The sequence below is a fragment of the Schistocerca gregaria genome, chromosome 1 (assembly GCF_023897955.1).
Source record: "Schistocerca gregaria isolate iqSchGreg1 chromosome 1, iqSchGreg1.2, whole genome shotgun sequence".
In the NCBI taxonomy this organism is placed as follows: domain Eukaryota; kingdom Metazoa; phylum Arthropoda; class Insecta; order Orthoptera; family Acrididae; genus Schistocerca; species Schistocerca gregaria.
Genome location: NC_064920.1, coordinates 578,952,733 through 578,978,582, shown reverse-complemented (window position 1 = coordinate 578,978,582; position 25,850 = coordinate 578,952,733). Strand labels below are relative to the sequence as shown.

Sequence of the window (25,850 nt, the reverse complement as noted above, 5' to 3'; positions counted from 1 at the left end):
TCATTGCTTGTAAACAATGATTTAAGTAGCTTTTCCATAGTATGCCAAACTGTTATCTGGCACTGTGTGCTAATTATTGAAAGGAGGTTGCAACAGGAGGATTTAACAACAAATAACAGTTGTTTGTTGGTGCCCAGTAGAAGAGTATGTAAACCATTTAAGCTCTTCTTCTTCTTCTTCTTCTTCTTCTTCTTATTTATCTTTTTTATCGTTCTTCTTTTTTTAAACAAGAACAAGGATGGGGGTGCTCCATAAATTCTTCCGATAATTGTCAGGCATATTGGTCTAGTGGTAAAGACCGTGGCTGAAAACTGGAAGGCCATGGCTCAGTTTCTGGGTGGGGTATGGAATATTTCAGTTTGCCTTTAACTGAGCCTTCACCTTTCAGTGAGGTTAGCTTTCATTAGGAGCAACACATTTTTCAGATTCCACTTTTAAACTGCAAGTTTTCTTTCCTCTACAGGATCATTGGAGTAGGTTAGTTGCCAAAGTGGTGTTCAATTCAAAGACTTGCACAAGGCCTTTGAGCAACATGGCATTATTATTATTGTTTGTTATTATTATTATTATTATTATTATTATTATTATTATAGTTGGAAGTTGGTACCAACTATTAAGACTATAAAGCTCATCATCATATTTCATTTATTAATTTTGCATCTGTTGGATTCGACTATGGGAACTTTACGGAGGGAGTATGCTTCAATACTAAATGAACTTAACTGTCTCTCTTGTACTTTGTGAGTATCAAAGTTTCTCAGTTATAAAATGGAAAAATGACACTTTAAAATAACATTACAGATGATATTACTTTGTTTCATTGACCTTTAGGCATGTAACACATTCCGTAACAGTGGCTAGACTCATCCACACTTTTCTTAACATTCAGTATTGCCAAAGATAATTTCTGATATTATTATGGAGTATGAATTATAACTACTTTGAACATATTTCCAAAGCTAAACAATTACTGTGCTTCAAATGTGTCCCGTCTCCAACCATCATGATTTAGGTTTTCCGTGATTTCCCTACATCGTTTCAGGCAAATGCCGGGATGGTTCCTTTGAAAGGGCACGGCCTATTTCCTTCCCAATCCTCCCCTAACCCGAGCTTGCGCTCCATCTCTAATGACCTCATTGTCGACGGGACGTTAAATGCTACCAACCTACCTACCTTCAGATGTGCGCTATACATATGCATTGGTCAGGATATCCAAACAAAATCTCTACTTTCATGACAATTATGTAGGTGACTCTGTAAGAGTGAGCAAAAATTTAACATGATGTAGAGAATTTGATGTAGGGAAACTGGGTCGGCAAAGCCAGTTTAAGGAACTAATAGGAATAAAATCACATTACTTTGTACTTTTAATTTACATTAGTTACATTTAACTGCAATTACTATCATTGACACAATGATCATACCATTTGTACTGTATCTTACAAAATGTGCTGAAACTGATAGGCATCAAACTCAATGGCAGCATGACATCAGTGAACAAGATTCTGATGCTCCCTGACAAATATCCCTGGTGTGTTTTGAATCACATCAAGGGCAGCTACAATTCTGGCAACTAATTCCATCTCCATACTCACTGGGATCTCATACTCAAGTGTCATTAGATATCACCATGAAAATAATCAAGGGGATTCGGGTCAGATGACCTCACAGGCCATGGAATAGAACCTCCCCTTCCAATCCAGCAACCAGGAAATATAGCATTGAGATTGCTGCAGACTTCCACACTGAAGTGAGACAGTGCTCCATTGTATTGTATCCACATCCTCTCACGAAAAGCCAAGGGTACCTTCTGCTACAACTCAAGTAGATCTCTTTGCACGACTCTCAAGTACAGGTGGCCATTTAGACAGCCAAGTAGAAGATTTGGCCCAATGAGATTGTCACCTACAATGCTGGCCCAGATATTCACAGCAAAACGTACTTTATGGTGTGATTCTACAACAGTGTAAGGGTTTTCCTCATTCCACACATGGCTGTTCTTGCTGTTCAAAATACCATCATGATCAAATGAGGCGTCATCATAAATCAGCATGAGTTGCAGGAAATCTTGTCAATCAATCCCTTCTTAGAGCAGCCACTGACACAGTGTGAACCTTGGTGCGAAGTCAGTCACAAGCATTGCATTGAGTCGCCTTGGGTGGTATAGGTGTAATTGTTGTTTGTGGAGTACTTGCCACACGCTAGTGTGTGCAGCTCCCATTTCATGTGCAAAATGATGAGTACTTGTAGTGGGGTCTGCTGCAACACATTCCAGCACCTCCTTTTGAGAATCAGATCTGCAAGTGGTCCTCATGTTGTGAGGTCCTTCGTTTCTTCTTTCCAATGAACCAGTCTTCTGCATTCGTTGATCAAGAGAAATAAACACTCATCGTGACGGATGATGCCTGTTAGGAAATGGTTCACTGTACAGACTTTCTGCAGTGAGAGCATTGTAATATACTTCCCCATAGACAAGGTGCATGTTAGTGAGTTCTGCGAAACTGTAGTGGTACTGCTCTATTGTATTGTACTGTATGTCTCTGAGTAGCACTGAGTAATGAATGGGTCTGCCATTGATTCATAGCACATTCTGTCATGGGACAACATACATATGATACAACGGAGCCACCTTATGGACGGCGTTCTACATTGAAGCAAGCAGAGGAAACATACACTTTCATCAAACTCGAAAGCTAATTAGTTATCAACTGGTTGCTTAAGGTTGTCAAACACCGTAAGCCTATATAAAAAATAGAGCATAAATTTTCAGGTGGAAAATGAGATCAGTTTACCATGGTTATGCCAATATAGGAAAACTCTAAAAACAAAACAAAAAACAAAACTATGTGCCATGCTTCTAACCATGGAGAAGAAAGTTTTACTTTGTTTCACTGACCTTTTGCGTATATATAGACACACACACACACACACACACACACACACACACACACACGTGCAAAAGCAAAATTGAAAAGTGAAAATAATTATACCTCAAGGGTAAACAGTGTGACGTAAATGTATACAGTGTGACCTTAGTTCAAATAAATTAGCTAGTGTAAAATATTTGTAGCAGAAAAAGTTGAAAAACATAAGAACTAAAAAAAAAAAAAAAGAAAAAAATCCTTACAAGCACACGCACAATCAACATCTTAACTTTACCGCACATCTTGTAACTGATTTTGTTGTTTACTACTGCTGAGAATTCCTGGGATGGTGTGCCTGTTTGCATGTTGAAGCACTGATTATCTCATTGTGGCAGCAAGCTGCTGGCGTGCTCGGTAGTGGCATGCCATTTCGGCTCTGCCTGTTCCGCTTCACGCAGGTCTGCATGTTTATGATTGAACTTAACTGCTTGCTACCCTGTCATTTGATTCTTCCTGTGTCACTGTCTGTAATTAAGTGAGCAGTAATCATTTAATCTCACACACATTTGTGGTGGTAATTATGTCTGCTTTTGCTTCCTTCACCAGTGTTTCCTCTCACCTCTCCTCTCTTCCAGTTGGTGGAGATACTTGTCATATCTGCTCTTCAGTTTCAATTTTTGTGCCAAACAGATGCCTACAGACTTCACATGGCAGCCATTGCACCATCCAGCATACCATGTGACATTCCTCATATGGTGCTTCGTAATACTGATCTCTCTCTGATCCCTTTTCCAAAAATTCAGAGTATGTTCAGTCATACCTCTGGTTGTATGGGTGGTTGCAAATTGAATTTAAAATCTTGTCTTCTTTGCTTTGAGATCCATATTTTGTCAGGAACATTGTCTCTAACACATTTTTTTTTTCCTAAGCATGTTCCCGAATTATGAGCCTCATGTTCCATCTCATTTACAATGTAAACAGTTTTGGCCATCTAGTTTTCAATTTCTGACACTAAACTGCAGAAATTGCATGTATGAGATGGCACTGTTACAGGAGAAATGTGTCTGCATTAAATTTTGTGTGATACTCAAGAAAATCTTTACAGAGAAACACTAAATGATGCAGTAAGACTACAGTGATGAGTGCTTAAGCTGTAGTTGGTGTTCTGAATGGTTCACATAGTTGAAAAATGGCCAGATGGAAGTTAAAGATGACACTTGTTCGGGAAGCTCTTTGACGACTACTGACAGTGCTCATGTAAGGAGTGGAAACGGAATTGTGTGTGCCAATCGAAGACTGAATGTCTGAAAGATTGCAAAAGAATATATCATTTCAGTTGGATCAAGTCATGAAATCTGTACACAGCATCTTGGAATGCATCGTGTTGCCATCAAGTTCGTCCCTTGGCTCAGAAGTCGAGCCCAGAAAGACCTTCGCCTCGAATCTGTGAAGAACTTTTGGATTGCACAAATGGGAACAAGATGTTCCTTAAGAGAGTCATAACTGTTGATGATACATGGTCTATGATTGTGATGTTGAGTCCAAGGTTCAATCATCACAATGGGCCAGGAAAAGTTCTCAAAGACCAAAAACAGCTTGTCAGGTCAGGTCAGGTGTCAAAGCCATGCTGATAGTTTTCTTTGACTTTGAAGGATTAGTTCATCGTGAATCCGTCTCACAGGAACAAACTGTTATGGTATAATTTGGATGTGTTGCGATGCCTGTGAGAAAATGTGAGAAGGAAACAGCCTGAAATGTGGCAGGACAATTCATGACTCTTGTTTCATGATAATGCACCCGCACATTGAACTCTGTTTGTGCATGACTATTGCAGTAGAAACAAAATCACTATGCTTTCTCATCTTCTTATTCTCCAGATCTGATCTCTGTGGACATTTTTTTATTTCCAAAGTTGAAAACCCTGTTGTAAGGACTAAGATTTGCAATGATAGATGAGATAAAAGAAAATTCACAGACAGAGCTTTGCATGATCCAGCGAGAGATGTACCAAGACTACTTCCGGAAGAGGAAACAGTATTGTAAATGGTGTATCAATTGTGGAGGGGAGTATTTCAAAGGTAAGCATAGAAAAATTTTGTGGACAAAGTTCTAGAATTTTTTGAATGGACCTTGTATGCACAATTGAATGTAGTTTGCCTCTTGGATAAATTTTACTGAATTTGCGGCTGGTTACCAGATTCCACTTGTGGGTCTCCTTTCACCCTGATTTTTGATATGACTTGCAACACACTGCTCTTCATTCCTCATCCTCTTGCTAATTGTTTGCTTAGCATGACAGTCAGTATTCTGTTTTATATTTTTTACTACTATGTGTAGGGTATCTACGCTTTTTATGTCATCTTTTAACCATATAACTACTTTTTCCTGCCCTTTCAAATGTACTTCCATTACTTCTCTTTGTACAAACCTTTCGGCATGTTTTTTCCATGTCTTTTTCTACCACACTTAAATCCTTATTATGTGTCTTTTTGACATCTGCGACCTTTCCCCGTTTGGCAGTGTATTGCACTTCTGCTTCCATGAGTTCCACAATTACCTTGTCCTTCTTATCTCAAAAATCTACAATTAACTTCTCTTGACTTTTTTTAAACAGTTAACATTCTATCTTGGCTGTTTCCTGTCAGTCTTTTACTTCCGTTGCAGTTTCCTCTTGACTTTCCTTTTGTACTTTCTCGATTTTCCTTAGATTCTTTTGTTCTTTCTTTTATAGCATTGAAACGTGCTGCTGTATCCAACTGACTGATACTTGGAGGTTGCTGATGCTTGGTTTTGCTACTAAGTGAGGTCTTCTGTAGCTCTTCTCGCTTTTGTATTTGTGGCACTGAAGTTTTACTTGCACTAGATTTCACCATTAGTTTCATATAACAGATTCTTTAAATCCAGGACTGTCATTGTCTTCCGCGTTACTGAGCTGAGCTTTCACAACACTATTTACTGGTGTTTATTCTTTTACTGACAACATTCTTATACTTGGAAGTCAAAAGTATAAAACACAAGCCTAACTGATTTCATTTATGCACAAATGTCAGTATGTTCTGTCTATGGAAATTACAACCAAAAATCATGTTGTTTCACCCACAAATTTCATAAATGATTCTACTACTACTACTACTACTACTACTACACACACACACACACACACACACACACACACACACACTTGCCTCTGACCAGAAGCATTTGGACCGTGGTGACTATAAATAGCAAGACAATGCCCCTGCCAGAGCAAATACATTTCTGAACTTTAGAAGTCTTAGAAACCTGTGATTTGTAAGGAGCAAAATATACTCTGTTGTAACATCATACATAACAGTACTACTTAAGAGGTGAATAGTATGTGGGGACTGTTTGATACATTTATGGAAGACAGTGTATAACAGTTAGAAAACTATTTTTTTGTTTTGTTTTAATAACTAGATGGTAAATGCAGTATTTTAGTATCATGGCAATCTATTATTATTTTGCAACTACCCAATATCTTTTTTTATTTCTTTTTATTTCTTAATTACCGCAGAGAAGTGTTACTTTATGACAGTACTATCTTCACAATGTAGCATGCAATGTATGGACTACATCTGGAAGCTTGCTGTGCACCATTGGGTGGGATAATATCATAATTGTTAGGAACGGTATTTTTTATTTTGTTCTGTGGTATGAACTGTGGAAACTTTGAGTCGTGGAACATACTATGTATATTTAGCAGTGTTCTCCAACTGATACAGGTACCGTTCTTTATCACTTAATGCACCCGCACATTCAACCTTGTTGGTGCATGATTATTGCACAAAAAACAAAATCACTATGCTTTATCATCTTCTGTGCCCTCCAGATCTAATCCCTATGGATTTTTTATACTTCCAAACTTGAAAACCTTGTTGAAACGACTAAGATTTGCAACGATAGTTGAGATAAAAGAAAATTTGGAGATGGCGCTTCGCATGATCCAGCAAGAAGTGTACTGAGACTGCTTTTAGATGTGGAAATGGCATTGGGAGTGGTGCTTTCGATGTGCAGTTTTCACAGAGTGTATTTGTAGTCAGGGGCTTATGTTTTTAGCCAATAAACTGATTGTAATAATAATACTTAGAAAGTGTATTTTTTTAACAATGCAGGAAAAGCTGACACGCTCGTGGGGTATGGAGAGTGTACGAAAAATGCAGTTCATTCTTGTACAGTGTGTGGGGCAAGATGTCCCAATAAACTTCAATCATCCCAGCAATTATTTATCAACCTCTTCAACTGGTTACATGAACACGGTAGTGTAATATGTAGACAGCGTAACAGGAGACTGCGGCAACGCGGTTCCTTCCATCCCTTGACGGACGAACCTGCACCTACATGTGAACATTGTCTCAGCAGATCATCAGTAGGGAAGGCGAGCGAAAACCTACTGTACTTTGACGTGAACCAGGCTGCAATTAAAGTCACTAATCTACGTTTCGAGAGAAAGTTTTCACACGAAATGAAAGGTTGGAAATTTTGTCCTTAATTAAAATATTCTGAAACTTGGGTGAACAAGTATCACTGCCAAGCCCGTGCTAGTCTTAACACGGTCACTCACAATCTCTTTTACTCACATTAGCAAGTTTATGGGGTTTCATTTCCTGAAAACATAATAGCTACAAAAATATGGATTGTTTTTGATTGAGAATGCTCGACAAATATTAAGTCTGTCGGTACCCAATGCAGTCACAGTTTGTAGCCACTGACCTGCTCAATACGCCAAGCGGAATTTGTCTTTTCTCATCACAAAATTCACTTAAAAATTCCAAAATTTCTACACACCCATCGGAATAATTATGCTGTCACTTTACAACACTTTTGATGTATGAAACACTGCTAGATCCGGCAACTTATCATTTCCATCGAAACTACTACTACTACTACTACTACTACTACTACTACTACTACTACTACACGCGTCAAAACTGTTTCATGGCTAGGCTCCGACTCCTCTCTAGAATACTCTCTGTCTTCCCTACCAGCAGAGAAAGGCACATGAAGAATATTGCTTTACCTTTGGTTAGTTTACTCAACAGCCAATAGCAAAACAACATTCTCCCGCGTCAGTCCGCACTTTTCATCAATAACCAATCGCAAAATAGTAAACCTAAAGACTGCACTGTTTACCGACGTAATTATTTAATATGCTGAAGTTTTGTTTGTGCATAAAGTTATTTACTATTGTTATTTATACCTGAATTAACTTTCCCTCTAGCATAAACTTACTTTACAAATCTGTTCTACTAAAATCCCCTTTGTCCACATCCATACCTCTTCGAAATGTTCCCACACAAAATCCCACTACATAACTTGTTAAACAATTATCTTCATATTAACCTTAAACCACAGTCATGCATAATTCATACTGCTAAAACACATTTATAACATTTTACATACACAAAAAGACATAATAACACTTTATGAAAATACTAGAACAGTTTATGAAAAACATTCTATTACTTTAGTGCACTCTAGTGGGCACAATCGAAACTAAATCACAGTCATCTATCGGCTGATACATAAACTATGTGCGTGTCCAGTCTCGCGTTACCATCTGTCACGATCCAGCTCTGAGACACATCCCCCACTTAACCATCTCCAAGGCAGGATCGGTATATGGCACTACGCTTCAAGACAAGTGATGACAGAAGAGGGGGACATTAATGTTCTTGCTGCCGTTGCAGTTGATCAACTCGTTAGCTCCCATGCAATCACATGAGGATGAAACAGGCAAATATCCTATGCATTTTTCATCAACATAGATAACATCCCTATCAAATGTCTCTCCATCAAGAGCTGCAGTTATGAGGATTGTGTTAACTTCTGTACATGGGCATTAATATAGGATACTCCAGATACATCATGTGTCCTGTTTAGTGATGAAGCCACTTGTGCCAATCATGGCCTGTTATACTGCTGAAACATGCATTATTTGTCTATTGACAATCCCCATTGGCTTTGCCAGGTGGATCATCAGCATGTATGGAGTGCAAACGCGTGCTGTGGAACACGGTTGGTCTGTTGACAATGCCGTCAGCATCCATGGAGTGTAAATGTTTAGTGTGGGGTAGTGAAGAATCAGCTCATAGGCCTATATTTCATAGGTGGAGCACTGAACACATACAAGTATTGCAGCCTCCTAATAGACCATCTTCCATAAATGCTAGAAGACATTCCTCTCCTGAGTGAAGGGATGTGTGGTACCAACATGATGGCTGTCCAGTCCAAAGTGTACAAAGTACTACAGCATATCTTCACGAATTGTTTCCAAATTGTTGGACTGGACACTGAGGACCTGTAACTTGGCTGGCCCTTTCCCCAGAATTGATGCCTGTAGACTTTTTGTCTATAGGGAAAGCTGAAAGAAGATGCTTTCTACAAGATATACCAATCACACTCAATGATATGCGATGACATATTGTGCAGCCTGCTCGGACATCTCTGCTGAAATACTAGCAAATATACATCAGTCATTCCATACCAGACTGGAACTGTGCATTGCCTTTGCCGATGGTCAGTTTGAACTGATGAGAATACACATTACTAGTGTATGCACTTGTGTTTTCCTTTAGTGTTTGCTACCACAGGTATTGTATTAAGTTTTGGTGTGGGAACTTTTCAAAATATGGTATAATTCAAAATGCAATGTCTTGTAATTGACTAGCACTAGAATCCTGCAACAAACACCACTAATGTTCTAATTTGCCCGGATTTGTTTCTTAATGACAATAGGAATTGTTCCATTAAAAGAATTGTATGTTTGAACAAAAAAATACACTTTCTAAGCATTATTACAGTCTGTTTATTGGCTAGCAATATGAGCCTCTGACTACCAGACCATTTTGTGACAACCACACATCAGTAGCGCTTTCTGTATCTGCAATATTTGCAGTGAAAGTTTGGAAAAATGGAAATGCAGTCCCATGTCTCTTGACAGAGTGTAAGGGAATAATGTGGGAGACCCACACCACCATACTAGGCAAGATCCTAGTGGAAGTGGTTTGCCATTACCTCCCTCCAACTGTAATGGGGATTAAAAATGTAAATGTTGTGTGACTAGGGCGTCCTGTCCGGTAGACTGTTCGCCTGTGGCAAGTCTTTCGATTTGACGCCACTTTGGTGACTTGTGCATCGATGGGGATGAAATGATGATGATTAGGACAACACAACACCCAGACCCTGAGTGGAGAAAATCTCCGACCCAGCCGGGAATTGAACCAGGGCCCTTAGGATTGACATTCTGTATGGCTGACCACTCAGCTACTGGGGGCGGACTGTAATGGGGATGAATTGTGACGATGAAGAAGATGACAAAACACCAGTCAGTCATCTCGGGGCAGGTGAAAATCCCTGACGCTGCTGGGAATCGAAGCTGGGACCCCATGCTCGAGAAGCGAGAAGGCTACCGCGAGACCACGAGCTGCAGACGAAGGAAAAGTTAGAGGACAAAAATATGTTAGCAAAGTTAAAATCTACAAAAGTGCCACTCCTCTTCAAAGTTTTTTTTATCTCACATATAACATACTAGTATTGAGACAATTAAAAGAAAAATTAACAATTTCTCAATCAGTCATAAATCAAGAAAATGAACCGCACATTCAGGAATCATAAAATACTGTCAACTTCTTTCTTCTCAAAGAAGTAGTAAGCTTTGCAGAAATAGTTTGGTGTATTCAGACACTGATAACTCACAAGTCTATGCACTCAACTGGAAAAGAAATATAATTATTTAAAAAATCTTTGACATTAGTGAAGTAGCTAGAAGGATGGAACTGCAGTGTACTAAAATTGTGCACTCAATTCATTATGGGACTGCTCCTTATTACAAAGATAGACTGAGGGAATCTGTTACTTCTTGTAATCATTTTGCTATAGGATTTGGTGAATCACTCAATAAAGTTTGTCAGGAAACTCAAATGCACGTAAATATCTGATTTTGGATCAATGAAAAAATTGAAGTTTGTGCAAAATTCTTAACATATACTTTTCTTCGCCGTATGTGGGCTTCTGATCTTCTTCTGTCATTCAAGGAAATCCTTCTTCCTTTTATATGCCTTAATAAAATTTCAAAATCTTGCTAGCTGTATCAAATGTTAATCATAAATTTTTCAGAGATCTGAAATCAAAACTGCAGACTGCTAAAGCAATCGGTGATTCAATGATTCTTGATATGAGCAGTTGCAGTTTTCATATCATGCATGGTGCCTTTAAACATGGAATTGAAGCCACTGATTGGAACATTGTTCAGTTTTTAAGGCCAGTTTACTTCCTGTTTAAAGACATATCAACTTACCGCCTTCAATTAACAGAGTATTCAGGATAAAATGTTTATCCTAAAAAAATCTGAGTCCATTGGGTAAAAAAACGAAAGTGTTGCTGCTCGTGCTGTTAAAATTATTTGGAATCCTTAAAAAATGGCGCAGGATTTATAGTGTGACAAAAAAGACTAGACAAGCACCAGCTACAAAATTGTAAGAGGAGCTCTTTCAGATCCTTTGCTGCCAGTGAAATTAGCATTTTTTTCAGTCATTAGCAAGAATCATAACCATTCCTACAAGAATATCAAACTAATACTCCTGTGGCACTATTTCCGAATAACTCATCAGTGACTCATATTCAAAATATAATGTGTAGGCATATCAAAGCAGTTGTATTGGAGTTCGCTGATTTCTTATCAAGTATACACTTAATTGATAAAAGCAATTGGCTTCTGTACAGTCAAATACACTTCAGATTTGTTGTTAGAATGCTGTCAAAGAATTAATAAAATAACAAAAAAGTCACCAATCTTATGACTTTAAAATTTAGAAAAGATGCCGAACTGATTTCATAATACCCTAACTTTGTATGATTACTGAAGCAGTCTCTTGTTTTGAGCCAGGTCTTGCACATTTTCCTAAAGTCATAAGTGAGGGACTGAAAAGTCTACTCACTATTTTGAATGATGATAATTGGGGATCAGTGTTATTGCAGCTGATGAATTTATTCAAGATTTCAATGATTTATGCTCTCAGACTTCAGCTAGATGATTAGAATGAATTAATTGTTGTGCATACAAGTCCACAATCATTAGTAAAACTGTTAAAGATAGTTATTATTTTATCTCTTGGCAATCCTAATATTGGTCTTTCCTCCTCATCCTGTTTGGTAAGTCTACTCTGAACCCTGGGTTCCATGCAATGTTTCTGAATGCTACCTCTTTTTCGTAAACCCTGCCAGTCCTTATCCTTCATCGCTCTTCCTTCTGCTTCAACCTTTCTGCCAGAAGAAAGAGCCACTGGGTCCCAAAGCTTGAAGACCGAAATACCTCTTATATGTGTGTTCTCCCACTGCCAATTGGTGAGTAAAATTTTTATCTATGCAATTGCATTATATTTTCAGAAATTGATTATTTTCATTGATATATTAGCTTGTGTGGCCATCGTTCCTTCTTATGTATCCCTACTTTCAGTCTTTGTTGTCATCTGTCTTGTTCAATCTGTCATCTCTTTTCTACCTTATGTGTCAGTCCACTCAGTTATTTATCTGTACCACCTAGATTAACCAACATTTTGCCTCTTCTGACCACCAGCGCCCTGTTGTTGCCCAAACTTGAATTATTCATTTTTGAAGTAAATTACTGATATTTGGGTGGTTGGTCACATTTCAGTGCTTGCTACACTGAGACACCGATACACTGCGGTGAGAGATAATGCCGATTGAATTTAAATAACCAGTTTTATTAATAATATCCACCTTTTTTGTTACTCTACTTTGTTGTGAGTTGAAGGCTCATTATCAATTTCCTTTCTTTGGTTTAATTTCATATGATTGTTTAGAGATGATTGGGTTGCTTCAAATGAAATCATGTAAGCACTGGTGAACTCTCTGGTAAATAAGACATATATTTTCAGTCATTTCACTTTACAATACAATTCAATTTAGCACACACAACTTGTACTCCATCCTCACACATTTAACACATACAACCAACTACACAAAAAACAAAGATTTACCTCTAACAACATGTACCAAAGAAATTATCATATATCGATCTATTTATGCAGAATCATATTATGGGACATATATTTCATAATAAAATGTAGCTAATTGTTTATCATTTTTTGAGAAGTCCATAATCTTGATGTAATTACATTAAGTGTGTAGAAAAGTAGCAGTTGAAGATTTTCGCTTAGCTAGGTAGTAGTGGGTATTTGATTTTTATGTTTCCAATATGGTATCAGTTGTTTCATATGATACAAGATCTATTAGTACATTTACCTCACCATAACCAGTTTTATTACGCTCTGCATCTTTTCTAGTACTGATTTACGTGCACATAAATGGGTCCATTGTTATTTACGAATTTGCATGTAATGATTTATTTATGGTTCACTACACAGCAGGACCTTCTCCCAATTCTCTCTCACCAATTTATTTGCAAATTTGACAGCTGTTTTCTTTCCCACTCTTCATTTACCTTGCTTACATGGAATTCTTTCGTGTTTTTGGCCTTAGTTTTTTTCCAAACCATTCTGATCGACTTTTACTCGTTTCCTACATTACTTTATTTGCCATTCACAATAGATTATATTTTCTCCAAAGATTTCCTCTTTCTTTTTGCCAGATTTTTTAAATTTTGTCTGTTTTCACAACTTTCCCTAACAATTTTTTTCTTTTCCAATCATTTATTCATATCCTATAGGCCACTTTTCCGACAAGAAATTCTCGCCCACTCGTTACCTCTTGTTAACCGTTGTAAATTCTCATGATTTCTTGTATGAATTTTTCTGACTTTCCTAATAATTTTCCCTGCTTTTTTCAGTTTTTCTATCTTTTTCCACCTTCTGATTCTCTTTTTTGCCACTCCCATAGTCCCTAACATTCCAAACCCTCCTCCATTGCTGTGACGAATTCTGTCACATATTACATCGATTCCTTTCTAAAACATACTTTTGCACTGTCGAAACTAATGTCCTGCATTCTGTTTCTTGAAACTTGCTTTTCCCTTGGAGTTACTCCCAAAGGCCTAACAGTGAAAGGTGCTGTTTCAGGATGTAATCCTTCTCTACACCAGCCTGTTTTACAGTTTCAAATACAGCAACCTCTTCCATTCCACTTCCCTGTTAATATATTATATATTTGCCTCATCTGCCAATTTCCACTCCACCAGAACTCTCTCCTTCTACAAAATCCTGCAGTTATCTGCCCCTCTTGTTTTCTTGAATGGTACCATCCAACAAGTCAATTTCAAATTGCAACAACATGCCAAACTTTACCTCAGAAAGCTCTCACACTGTCTTGTAAATTACCCCAACAGTGGTGTTTCTCTTCCTGCCCCTCTGCAGCTCTCTAAACAGCCACACCATCAACCATTGCTCCCCTACAAATCGAGCTTGGCCCACCTCCTTAATGCCCCCAGCTTTCACCACTGTGTCTCAGACCAATAATAACTCAATCACAAGAATCAGTCACAACAGTACAGTGTTCTCAACCTCTCTTCTAAAGCACACCCCTCCTGAATTATATGTGTTATCCAACGGTCTCACTATCAGCCCTAAACCAGCATTTAATCATGGTGCTTTGGTGAAAGACCTACTTTCCTTTTCATGTAATGTCAACTGAAAATATCACTCTGCAACCCAGTCCCAAAAACTTCCCAACATCAAACCTGGCACTGAACCCAGGTCTTTCCCTCTCATCCCATCTGGTAAGTCTCCTCTGACTGGGGGCTCTGGGCAACTTTTCTGAACTCTGCCTTTTTTTCTAAACCGCGCCAGTACTTTTCTTTCATGTCTTCAGTGCTTCTGCCAGAAGAAGGAGCCACTGGCTCCAGAAGCTTGCAACTGTAATAGCTTTTATGTGTGTTTCTCGTGTCGCCACTTGCCGAGTAGGTTTTTAATCCATCCCATTACATTGTATTTTCAAAAATTCATTATTTTCCCTAATATTTAAAGAGGTTTTCCATTCAATTCTGAAAGCTTTGTTGAGAATTTGAAAAATTAAATTTTAATTGTTCACCGATTAATATATGACTATATCCTAAATGAATCAAATGGAGATGTTTCAACTCTTAATGTATAAAAATCTTTAGTTCAACGTCACTGGAAATCGCTTTGAAAATTGTCAAAAGAAATTGAACACCAGAAAAAAGAAGCTACAATAACTGAATCGAAAAGAAAATGTATTGCAAATAAAAAGATTTGGTGTCAAGAAAAGCTAAACTTATAGATTAGTCAGTAGTATTGATGAGCATGTAAAAATCTTCTATAATTCGATCTACCAAATATTAGAATTTTAATTTGTGTACTACTTCATACAACAAGTTATTAGCTTATTTTTGTGTTACTCATTTTAAATTAAGTTCATTTTATAGGACTGTCAAATTACCTATAAAATACCAACTACGGAAATGTACTAAAAAGAATAAAATAAAAACTAACTATTTAAATGAACATCAAACATGCCATCTTAATTTTGGTGAGATTTGTACCACGTTTAATTACCAGCAGAAAACAATCACACATTTAATTGTGTAATGAAAATAAAATTTGAAAATTGTGGAAAACATTACTGGAAAACCCAGAAGTATCAGTGAATTTTTGAATCATTCCTTTGTGTCCATCCTGTCTCATTTCTCCTCTTTGGATGACACTTCCCCTCCATATTGTGATACCTATCACATACTTGTAGCAATTTATCCCTACTGCTTACTGTATATACTCTGTTATTCTCCTAATGCATACACAAACTTTACACTTTTAAAAAATTACAGATGTGGAATTAATCTATTATTGTATGTGAGATATACGGAAAAGAAAATTGAATGAAATTGTACACCATGCGAATAGCAGTTTCCTGGAACTAATAAATGTGAAGAATGTTGTATGGTAGGCTTTGTTGTCAGTTTGACAAGGTCATATAGAAATTGAAAGTGTTGAAATGTATGTGCTGTATAAAGTACCAAAATTGGTGTTAGTATTTGAAACTAGGCAATAAATCTGTGAAACAATCAAAAATCCAGGATGGCCTGTAACAATATTATGAAAGAGATAGTTGCTACTCACCATATAGCGGAGATGCTGAGTCTCAGATAGGCACAACAAAAAGCCTGTTACAAAGTGAAATTTCATGCAAAAAGGCTTCATCAAAATTAGACAGCCAAACACACACACACACACACACACACACACACACACACACACACACACACACACACGGAACTCACTCACACATGACCTCAGTCTGTGGCAGCTGAAGTCACACTACGAGTAGTAGCAGCATTTCATGATAGGAGAGGCGACTGGGTGGAGGTAAGAAGGAGGCTGGGGCAGGCAGGGGGGCAAATAGCAGGGTAGGTATGGGGGATAGTTAAGAGCTGCCAGGCAGCTTGCAGGGACGAGGTGGAGAGAGGGTAGGGCAGCTAGGTGCAGTCGGCAGGTTAAACGGAAGGTGGGGGAAAAGTGGGAGGGTGTGGGGGCGGAGTTAGTTGAAAAGGAGAGAAGTAAAAAGAAAGTTGAGGCCAGGAGGGTAGCCGACACACACACTCACGTACGCATGCACACACTTACGCAAACGCAATTCACGCACACAAGACCACAGTCTGTGGCAGCTGAAGCCACACTACGAGTAGTAGCAGCAGTAAGTATACAAAACCATTAGTATCTCTTGCTGTATTTCATTTTAAGGTAGAACAAGGTACAGAAGAATTAAATGTTCATCAGTTACTCCTGTGCCATCAATAAACACTTGAGACATAGTATGCGGTTCTTATTCTGCGACAGTGAAGAAAAATCTCAGTGTATTATAGTTTAATATTTGTAGTATGTATCTGAATGGAACAATGCATTCAAATGTGATGAAATCTATATGGACCCAAAATGAACTGAAAGAAAATTTGAAAGAGAACACTATGTTTGGTGAGAGTTGTCTATCACATCTTAGTGCTGTAAATGTAAAACAAAAATTGAAAAATAATAGCAAATTTTTTTATGTAAAAATGATATTGCTGTAATATTCGTCCGTTTTTTTTCCTTTATCCACTTCTAGTAAAGACATTCATATGAAAGGAAATAGATGTCTTGTGCAATATTTTGAAAGATAGCAAGGAGAAGAAAATTATTTTGTAGTATGGAAAACGTGGCTGTTAAAATTTTTAAATGATTTCACTCCATTTGTATTTGCCAGCTTTTTGTTTATTTGTTGCACTGTCGTACAGTTCTGTCCTTGGACCTTTTCCAACACTCATGTTGGTCATCAAGATGATAATGTCAACAAATAAGTGTACAACAGTAAATCCCAATTCTTTAAATAACTGAACTCCCGTTTATAAAACAGCTTTAGAGTTCTGATTACTTTAGGAGAGAGTTAGTGTGTTAGTTATTTGACATTAAGCATATAAGAATGAAGAAGTTTATAAAAGATTTGATATAAAATGCTCTCGCTATCGTACACTAGTTGAGTCTAGTCTGGGTACTTGATGCTCTGTTTTAATCAGAAACTGGTTTTTTACATATCTCAATATTTGACATTGTAGCTCTTGAACTTTACAGGTACTTTCAGTGGTATATGTGGATACTGTCTCCAAATTGTGTTGCAAATAAAGTCGACAGTAAGGAAATAGTGAATTACATTGTCATTTCTAATGCTCAAGTTTTACTGCATGAACAGCAAAAATGTAATAAGTAACAAAATTTTTTCCTCTCATGATCTTGTGTGTGCATGTAGGGGGGGCTGTCAATGAGGAAAACGGTTCGTAGAGGTCTGAAAGTATGTTTAAAGTTTGTTGCAAGTCAGTAAGTCCCTCATTCTCAAATAGCGAATCTATATAGTCTGGGTATTTACGCGTGGTGAGTTATGCTGCCTCAAGACATGTACACAGTTTCTAATTGTAATACTCAGCTTAATGTGTTAAAGCTGTGACATAAGATTATACTTCTTAATGAGTGTATTATGAAAGTATATTATATTTAAATTTCATCATTCATGCGAAAAACTGAAAGTAAAACTTTTGTTTCCCTTGGAAGCTGTTAGCAAGGCAACCTAGAACTGGGATTGTGAACTAGGAACTGAGATAGCCTTTTATTAATATAGATATCTGAAATTGATCGAAGGCCAAAATTGTGCAGTAGTACAGAAAATAAATTAAAAACAGACAGTTGCAGGCAAAATGGAATCATTTAAAATTTTTATAGGAACCATGGACCCACGTTCAAAGAAAATCATGACAATTGAAGTTAATGTACTCCAGCACTCTATTTCTCCAATTGGATCCCATAGATGTATATTACTTTGAAATGCATATAGATATAGTAGAACACACAGGTATAGTGGAAGTACTAAGAATGCCATAGTAATAGCAGATTGAGTCAACAACAAGTAAATAAATTAATTTGGGAATAGTGCATCAAATTCATGAGAACTGCAGTTCGTATCTACCATATAACTGAATTATATCTAAAAACAAAGATGATGTAACTTACCAAACGAAAGTGTTGGTATGTTGGTAGACACACTAACAAACACAGACAGACACACAAAATTCAAGCTTTCGCAACCCACAGTTGCTTCATCAGGAAAGAGGGAAGGAGAGGGAAAGATGAAAGGATGTGGGTTTTAAGGGAGAGGGTAAGGAATCATTCCAATCCCCGGAGTGGAAAGACTTACCTTAAGCAGGAGAAAGGGACAGGTATACACACACACACACACACACACACACACACACACACACACACACACACACACACAGAGCAGACATATGTAAAGGTCCAACTGAATTAATTTGACAATTCTCTTACAGCAAAATTTAGCTCCATGGGACACTCCATATTTTACCCAGAAAGTGAAACGTGATTGGCTCCAGGTTGGAAGCTCAGAATTTTCACCATATCTTTCCCTGGGAGCATGTATGGAGGGTCTGAATACATTGACGAATAGTCTTTATAACATTAGCTTAGTGAATGATGAAGTACGTCCAGGAGAAGTTTGGTCTCCTGATGTCTACAAGCTTGCAGGTAAAGTAATGCCAATAAATTGTAGTCTTGTGTGTGTTATTAGAACAACTGAGGCAATAAAAATATGATAACAGAAAGTTCGAAGCTTAAATAATTGGAGTAAAGGTAACAACTCACTGAGTAGATGAGGCCCTAAATTGTGGATAGACATAAACAAGCCTGAGAATTTTACTACCTTTGAACAGACCCTGTGTGTGTGAGACTCAGTACTTCAAACAGTTGGTGAGTTGATACCTGCCCTTACGCTATTTAGTACCACTGATGTCATTATAGTTCTTAATTGAGATTTATTTCTGTAAAACATATGTAATTACAAATGCTGAAAAAACTCTGGATGGAATACGAACAATGGAAGAAGTTAAGATAACAACTCACCGTATAGTAGAGGTGCTGAACTGTTGATAGCTACATAAACAAGAATTTTACACATTCTTTGACTTTTCTATATCGATTTGAGTGACACTAGAGTATAATCTTTACCCCTTCTTGCACCTGAGGAAAGTTTACTTGAATTTGTGATGTATTTTGTTTTATTTTCAGCACAAAGAAGGGATATTGTCTATATTTTCTCAAATTTAATGATAAGTCTTTTACATTACGGCACTTTTATGTACACCAGAAAATGTTTTTGACAGATTTACATTGACTGCCCTTACAGGTGTAAAACTTTCACATTTTTTAAATTTTTTTAATTTGTTCCATAGTGGTACACAAAGATGAAGGACTTCTGGGACATATATATTGTGACTTTTATGAAAGACCAGGAAAACCAAATCAGGACTGCCATTTCACTATTCGAGGTGGAAAGGAGTTACCTGATGGATCTTACCAGGTAAATATAGATCCCTGTGGCTAAGAACAGTTTAATGTAGACATTTGGTTACTTCATATTTTATACTGAAGATAACATGAGTGAGTAATTAATTGTTGTTATGTATCTAATGCTGTGCTCACCTCTGCTTACTGTAATATATTGAGTCACTCTTATCTTGTAATCAGGTGTTGGTAATCATATTTTGATGTGGCCAGCTATGCTGGCAATCTCAGTATGGAACTGATAGATGTATTAGTTAAGCAAATGTGCCATTCCATGAATTGCAAGTAATGCTCAGTAGGTTTATTTTGTTAGCCAATTTGTGAACAGTGCATGCTGCTTCAGCTCTGTGCTGTGGCCCATCCTGATCTTGTCCAGCAGAAAAGAAAACATTGCTGACTGCAGGGTATCACGATAAAATGTGTGTCCCTCGCAGTATGTGAATTCACCTAGCTATCATTGTTACAGTAGGAACTTGGTGCATTCGCAAAAACATGGGATTGAAGTATTAAATTTTACAAAATGGGAGCATTAAAGCTGAATTAAATTGTTTGTTTTAATTATAATCATAATTTGTAAGAATTGAATACTACAAATATTATAAACACAAGTCTCCTTTGATGGCTGATCACAGGATAGGCAGCTGCACACGCACGTGCTGATGATTGGTGCTGCCACTGGCACAGTTTGCCCAGCTTCAGATACCAATTTTTCAGAGTTGCCACAAGTTCTGGAAATCAGGGAAATCAAGGAATATCAGGGAATTTCAAACATGTCAGGAAATTTCAGGGAAATTTGAAAAAAAAAAAAAAACCACTGGGAAAATCTCATTTTTGTCTCAGCAGATGAAATGATTTGTTTGTGATGTCATGCAGCATCGCTTGCTGGGTGCTGCTTCCCTACCTCCTCATTCTTACTGTTTCTCCCCTTCCTACCAATCCTCTCAGCTTGCAGTCAGTACTGCCACCACTACTTGTCGCTAGCCTAGCAGCTGCCAATGAGAGGCAGGGATTCATGAGGAGTGGTTTGTTTGGATCCAGTTCACAGAGTGTGTTGATGCAGCAGGCAGTATATCAAATAAGACTTTCATAGCAGTGTGTTCAATTAACAATATAAATATTGCAAACTTTAGGGAAAGCCTACAGCACCTAGACTGGGATGAAGTGTATAAGGAACCCGATGCAAACTTGAAATATAACTTATTTCACGATACATTTTTAAGGGTATTTGAAAATTGTTTTCCCAAGAAAATAGTTAAACATAATTTCAAGAAAACATATAAAAACCTTGGCTAACTAAAGGAATAAGAATATCTTGCGACCATAAAAGAGAACTGCATCTAACAGCAAGAGGGAGTACTGACCCCAAAATTGTTCAATATTATAAAAACTATTGTGTGGTGGTAAGAACAGCTATTAAAAAATCCAGAAGCATGTGTATCATGTCTGAGATCAGTAACTCTGATAATAAAATTAAAGCAATTTGGAATATTATTGAAAGGGAAACAGGGCAACCAAGAGCACAATGACAAGTGTACTAATAAACAATCAGAAATTGAAAATATTTTTAATAATCATTTTTTAAATGTTGTGGAGAAAATAGGATCTAGATCTTCACTAGAAGAGGCAAGGCTACTAATAGAAGAGGCCATACCTGTGCAGTTTGAAACAACTGTAATTCCACCAACCTCTCCCTCTGAAATTAGTAAAATAATAAACTCACTGAAAAGTGAAAGCTCTTACGGAATTGATGGCATTTCCAGCCAGGTACTTAAAGCTTGTTCCCCACAGATAAGTAGGATTCTCAGCCACATATGTAATAGCTCTTTGGAGCAGGGTGTTTTCCCCGATAGACTGAAATATGCCATTGTAAAACCAATGCATAAAAAGGGGGACATGTTGGATGTCAACAACTACCACCCAATCTCTCTTCTGACAGCTCTATCAAAAATTTTTGAGACAGTAATGTATTCAAGAGTAGCCTCCCATATTCGTAAAAATAAAGTACTAACAAAATGTCTGTTTGGTTTTCAGAAAGGCTTTTCAACAGAATACGCTATATACGCTTTCACTGATCAAATATTAAATGCTCTGAATAACCGGACATCACCCATTGGTATTTTTTTGTGATCTCTCAAAGGCCTTTGATTGTGTAAATCATGGAATTCTTTTAGATAAGCTAAATCATTATGGTTTGAGGGGGGCAGTGCACAAATGGTTTAATTTATACTTAACTGGAAGAATGCAGAAAGTTGAAATAAGTGGTTCATGTAATGTTAAAACAACAGCTGCTTCCTGAAACTGAGAGGCTATCAAGTACGGGGTTCCACAGGGTTCGGTCTTAGGTCCTTTACTGTTTTTGATATACAGTAGAACCCCTCTAATCCGTCACCTTCGGGACCGGGACCATGGTTGGAACAAAAAAAAGGTCAGATTATCTGAAAAATCTAATATTTATTGGAAAAAATATAAAAAGACATTAAGTACAAAAAATTAAACGATTTAAGAACTGAAAGATGTCTACAGTACTATAAAAAAAATTTTTACGCAGTGCTAAACAATGTATTAACTAAAAAAGGCTACACACACTGTAATATGTATTGTTTTTAAAAGAAAAAACGACAAACAAATTATAGTACTGTACTGTACTTAATAACGTATAAACTAAACTAAAAAATGTTTATACCACTGCGTATATAAAAAAGGATTTTCATACAAAGAAATAAACTACTGTATGTATAAACTAAGAATGATTATACTGTATGCATTGTTTTGACAGTAAAAATGAAAACAAATTACTTGGAAAAAAAGTCAGTGATACATTTTTGTTCAGCAGATGTTATTCTAGATTTATCTACAGTGTCCTTCCATTTTTTTATCCACAAAAAGTCCATTGGAGTTGAAGTTGGATTCTGTTCGATGTATTGAAGGCCGATGTCAAAAGCGTTTTTTGCGTCGTCGTGTGAAATCCTGGGGGGGGGGGGGTTTGTAGTCTTTGCCGTCAGAGTCCTCATTCACAGTTTCCTGGCTAACAGCAGCAACAATCTGGTCGTCATTGAGCTCTGTAGAAGTGTCACAGTCTTTGTCACATTTGTTGATCCACTCTTCAACTTCGTCGGCAGGGACGTTCGGCTCCAGGGTTTGTAGATCTTCAATGATTTCCAGTGTGTCGTTGTTTTGCTCATCTTCGGTATGCTTATTTTCAGTCATAACTTGTGGCCAAAGCTTACGCCACGATGTCCGCAGTGTGTCAGATTTCAGTTCATCAGCGATTGTGTAGATAGGATCTTCAATGTTCAGGGATTTTTTCGCCTCAAATAAGTTATGACCTCCTTCAGATTTTTTCGAGATTGAGCTGATATACTTTCTGCGATAACGCCTTTTTAACTATCCGATAACGCCCTGATTCATTGGTTGGATGAGTGAGGTCACATTAGGAGGCAGAAAGAGAGCTTTTATTTCCCCTTTCACCAAATCTTCCTCAGATGGATGTGATGGTGCGTTATCTAAAAGCAGTAGAGCACGAACAGGCAAATCTTTTTGCTTCGTCTTTTTCGACCGATGGTACAAACTCTTTGGAAAACCAGGATTTAAAAAGTTTGCAGTCCATCCAAGCAGATTTTTGATTGCGGTAATAAACTGGCAAGGAAGATACGTTTATATTTTTGAATGCCCTTGGCTTCTTAGATTTGCCAATGACGAACAAGGGGAGCTTGTGGGTACCATCTTCTGCGTTGCTAAAAGGAATGACAATGTTAAATCAGGGGATTTTGGAGTACAGAGACGTGTACTGATAAGTCTGCCTTCAGAGAACACTTTGGTGATGTGGATCATATATTGGTTGGATGTGTGAGGACTTGCTTCATCTTATTGGAATACTGCATACAGCTTCCTACATATGTAAACATGCGTAAAAAGATTCAAAGATCTCGAGATATCGGGCACTGTTTAAGGTTTAATGGAAAAATATGGGCCAATAATGTGAATTCCAGACAACTGAATGGAGAGGTTCTTCATGCAGAATATGTGGGTTGTCCTACAATCAGTAGCTGCAATTCTTGGAATTTACATAACCTGACAAATGAAACCAGGCCACGTCTGACACAATGTAAAGCAAGGGGTCCAAGTAATCGCAAGCAATTGATGTTAACAGCCAGTTAGAATAATGAAGTTTTTTCCAGCAAATTTCAACTCTGGAACGCACTCACAAGACAGGCTTTTAATTTCATATCTTTTAGTACACGATGACATGATGTATGAGATACACCAGCCTGCTGCAGTAACCACCTCACTGGCTTGTGAGGACTTTTCATAATGTTTGTGCGAATTCTGTCTGTAGTTCCAAGGGTACTCACTGTCAGTTGCCTATGCCTCTGCACATACTGGACAGTTCCTACGGCCCTCCATTCCTTGTACAAATCTTGAATAACCCAGGTTGTGAGGAGTTGCCTAAGTTGCCTACAGGATACTTCAGTTGAAATATTTCTTTACATTTCTCGATGGAGCCTGTCTGTATGTAAAACTTAACAATATCAGTTCACTGTTCTAATGCAAACAGTCCCATGAGGTACTCTGTATCTGTTCATCAATAAAAAGTCCAACAATAACCATTTAAGTACCATAAGTGTACTAAAACTTAGTACTGTATGTTTCCCCAAATGCTTTGTATGTGCTTTAGCACATTAACCTGCCTTACCCACAGTGCTGTAGATGTGCCGTTGCTCAGATACCTGTGTACTGTGGACGTATTAACACTCACAGATGTATTTTTGTTCTGACCTCCAAGTAGCTGTTTAAAATTCAGGTTGTGTTGAAGTATTTGGTATGAAACTGGAAGATTAAGACTGTGTGCTGGACTGTGACTCAAACTCAGGACCTTTGCATTTTGTGAGCAAGTGATCTACTGAACGATCTACCCAAGCACTATTCATGACCCACCCTCACAGCTTTACTTTTGCCAGTACCTTGTCTAATACCTTACAAACTTCACAAAAGTTCTCCTGTGAAACTTGCAAAACTAGCACTCCTAGAAGAAAGGATATTGCGGAGACATGACTTGGCGACAACTTGAGTATGTTCCCAGAATGAATTAAGCTGTGAGGATAGGTTGTGAATCATGCTTGGGTACCCAGTCAGTTGAGCACTTGCCCATGAAGGTCCCAAGTTTGAATCTCACCCTGGTACGCTGTTTTAATCTGCCAACAAGTTTCTTACCAGTGCACACTGTGCTGCAGAATGAAAATGTCATTCTGAACATTTGCTAGTCTGAACCATGACTGACATTACTTAAAACAGTTGTACTGTCTCATAATAACTGAACTTGATGTTACAAGCAATTACAGCTGTCCATGTGCTATCAGTTGTACTTCATATGTTTGATGAGCTATTAAATAGGGTGAGAGAATGTGTGTCATTGTGACTTGTTTTACATGTTGAATACCTTACAGATAATTAATATGCTCACTTTGCTACAGTCTAAGGAAGAAATAGTCACTTAACTCTTCCAAACAGGCCTTTTTCAGCAAAGTGAAAAATTGTGTTTACTGTTTGCAATAATTGCTGATGTGATAGAACTCTAATGCTCTTGATTAACTCCTTTATTGTGCAGTATGGAAGACATTACTTGAACACTGACACAATCAAAATAATAGCCACGACTGTGACAAGCAAGGTCATCAAATGATCAACTTTAACAAGTTCACAAGGAAGATTCATCTATGTCTGTAATACAAAACTGAGAATCATCATTGAAATCTTTGTGCACATATTCGAGAAAGAAACCAACATCAGTCCAATAATGAAAGCCAGTCTGACATATGATATAACACAAACATAAACAGAGCAGTGTTATAGTGCTATGACATTGACCCATATATGCTAGCTATGGATTACAGTGTTTGCCAGTGAGACCTAATTCCTGGAGCATGGTATCACCAGCAGTCATTTGTGATTTCTCTAGCTGTAGCAGTGACTATGCTGTCATCACTGACTGTGTTGAGCCACTCTTGGCATGTTGCAGTAGGCAGTCTATCGACCATTCTACATGGGAAGAGCAGTATTACAGATGGGTAGTGTATCATGCAAGTAGAATGTTAAATGATGCTGTACACAACAAAACATAGTAAAGTAAACTTTGTTACGGATTATTCCCAGTCCC

At 37.6% G+C, this 25,850-nt stretch overlaps 1 protein-coding gene across 2 annotated transcripts in view; it reads left to right on the top strand.

Annotated features, from left to right (window-relative positions):
- LOC126356844 (mitochondrial intermediate peptidase) overlaps positions 1 to 25,850 on the top strand; it is a 136,013-nt gene that overhangs the window by 86,542 nt on the left and 23,621 nt on the right. For both annotated transcript variants that reach the window (XM_050007401.1, XM_050007402.1), the window contains 2 exons: positions 18,667 to 18,880; positions 19,585 to 19,712. In XM_050007401.1, coding sequence (XP_049863358.1) covers positions 18,667 to 18,880; positions 19,585 to 19,712 — 342 coding nt within the window. The remainder of the gene's footprint in view (positions 1 to 18,666; positions 18,881 to 19,584; positions 19,713 to 25,850) is intronic.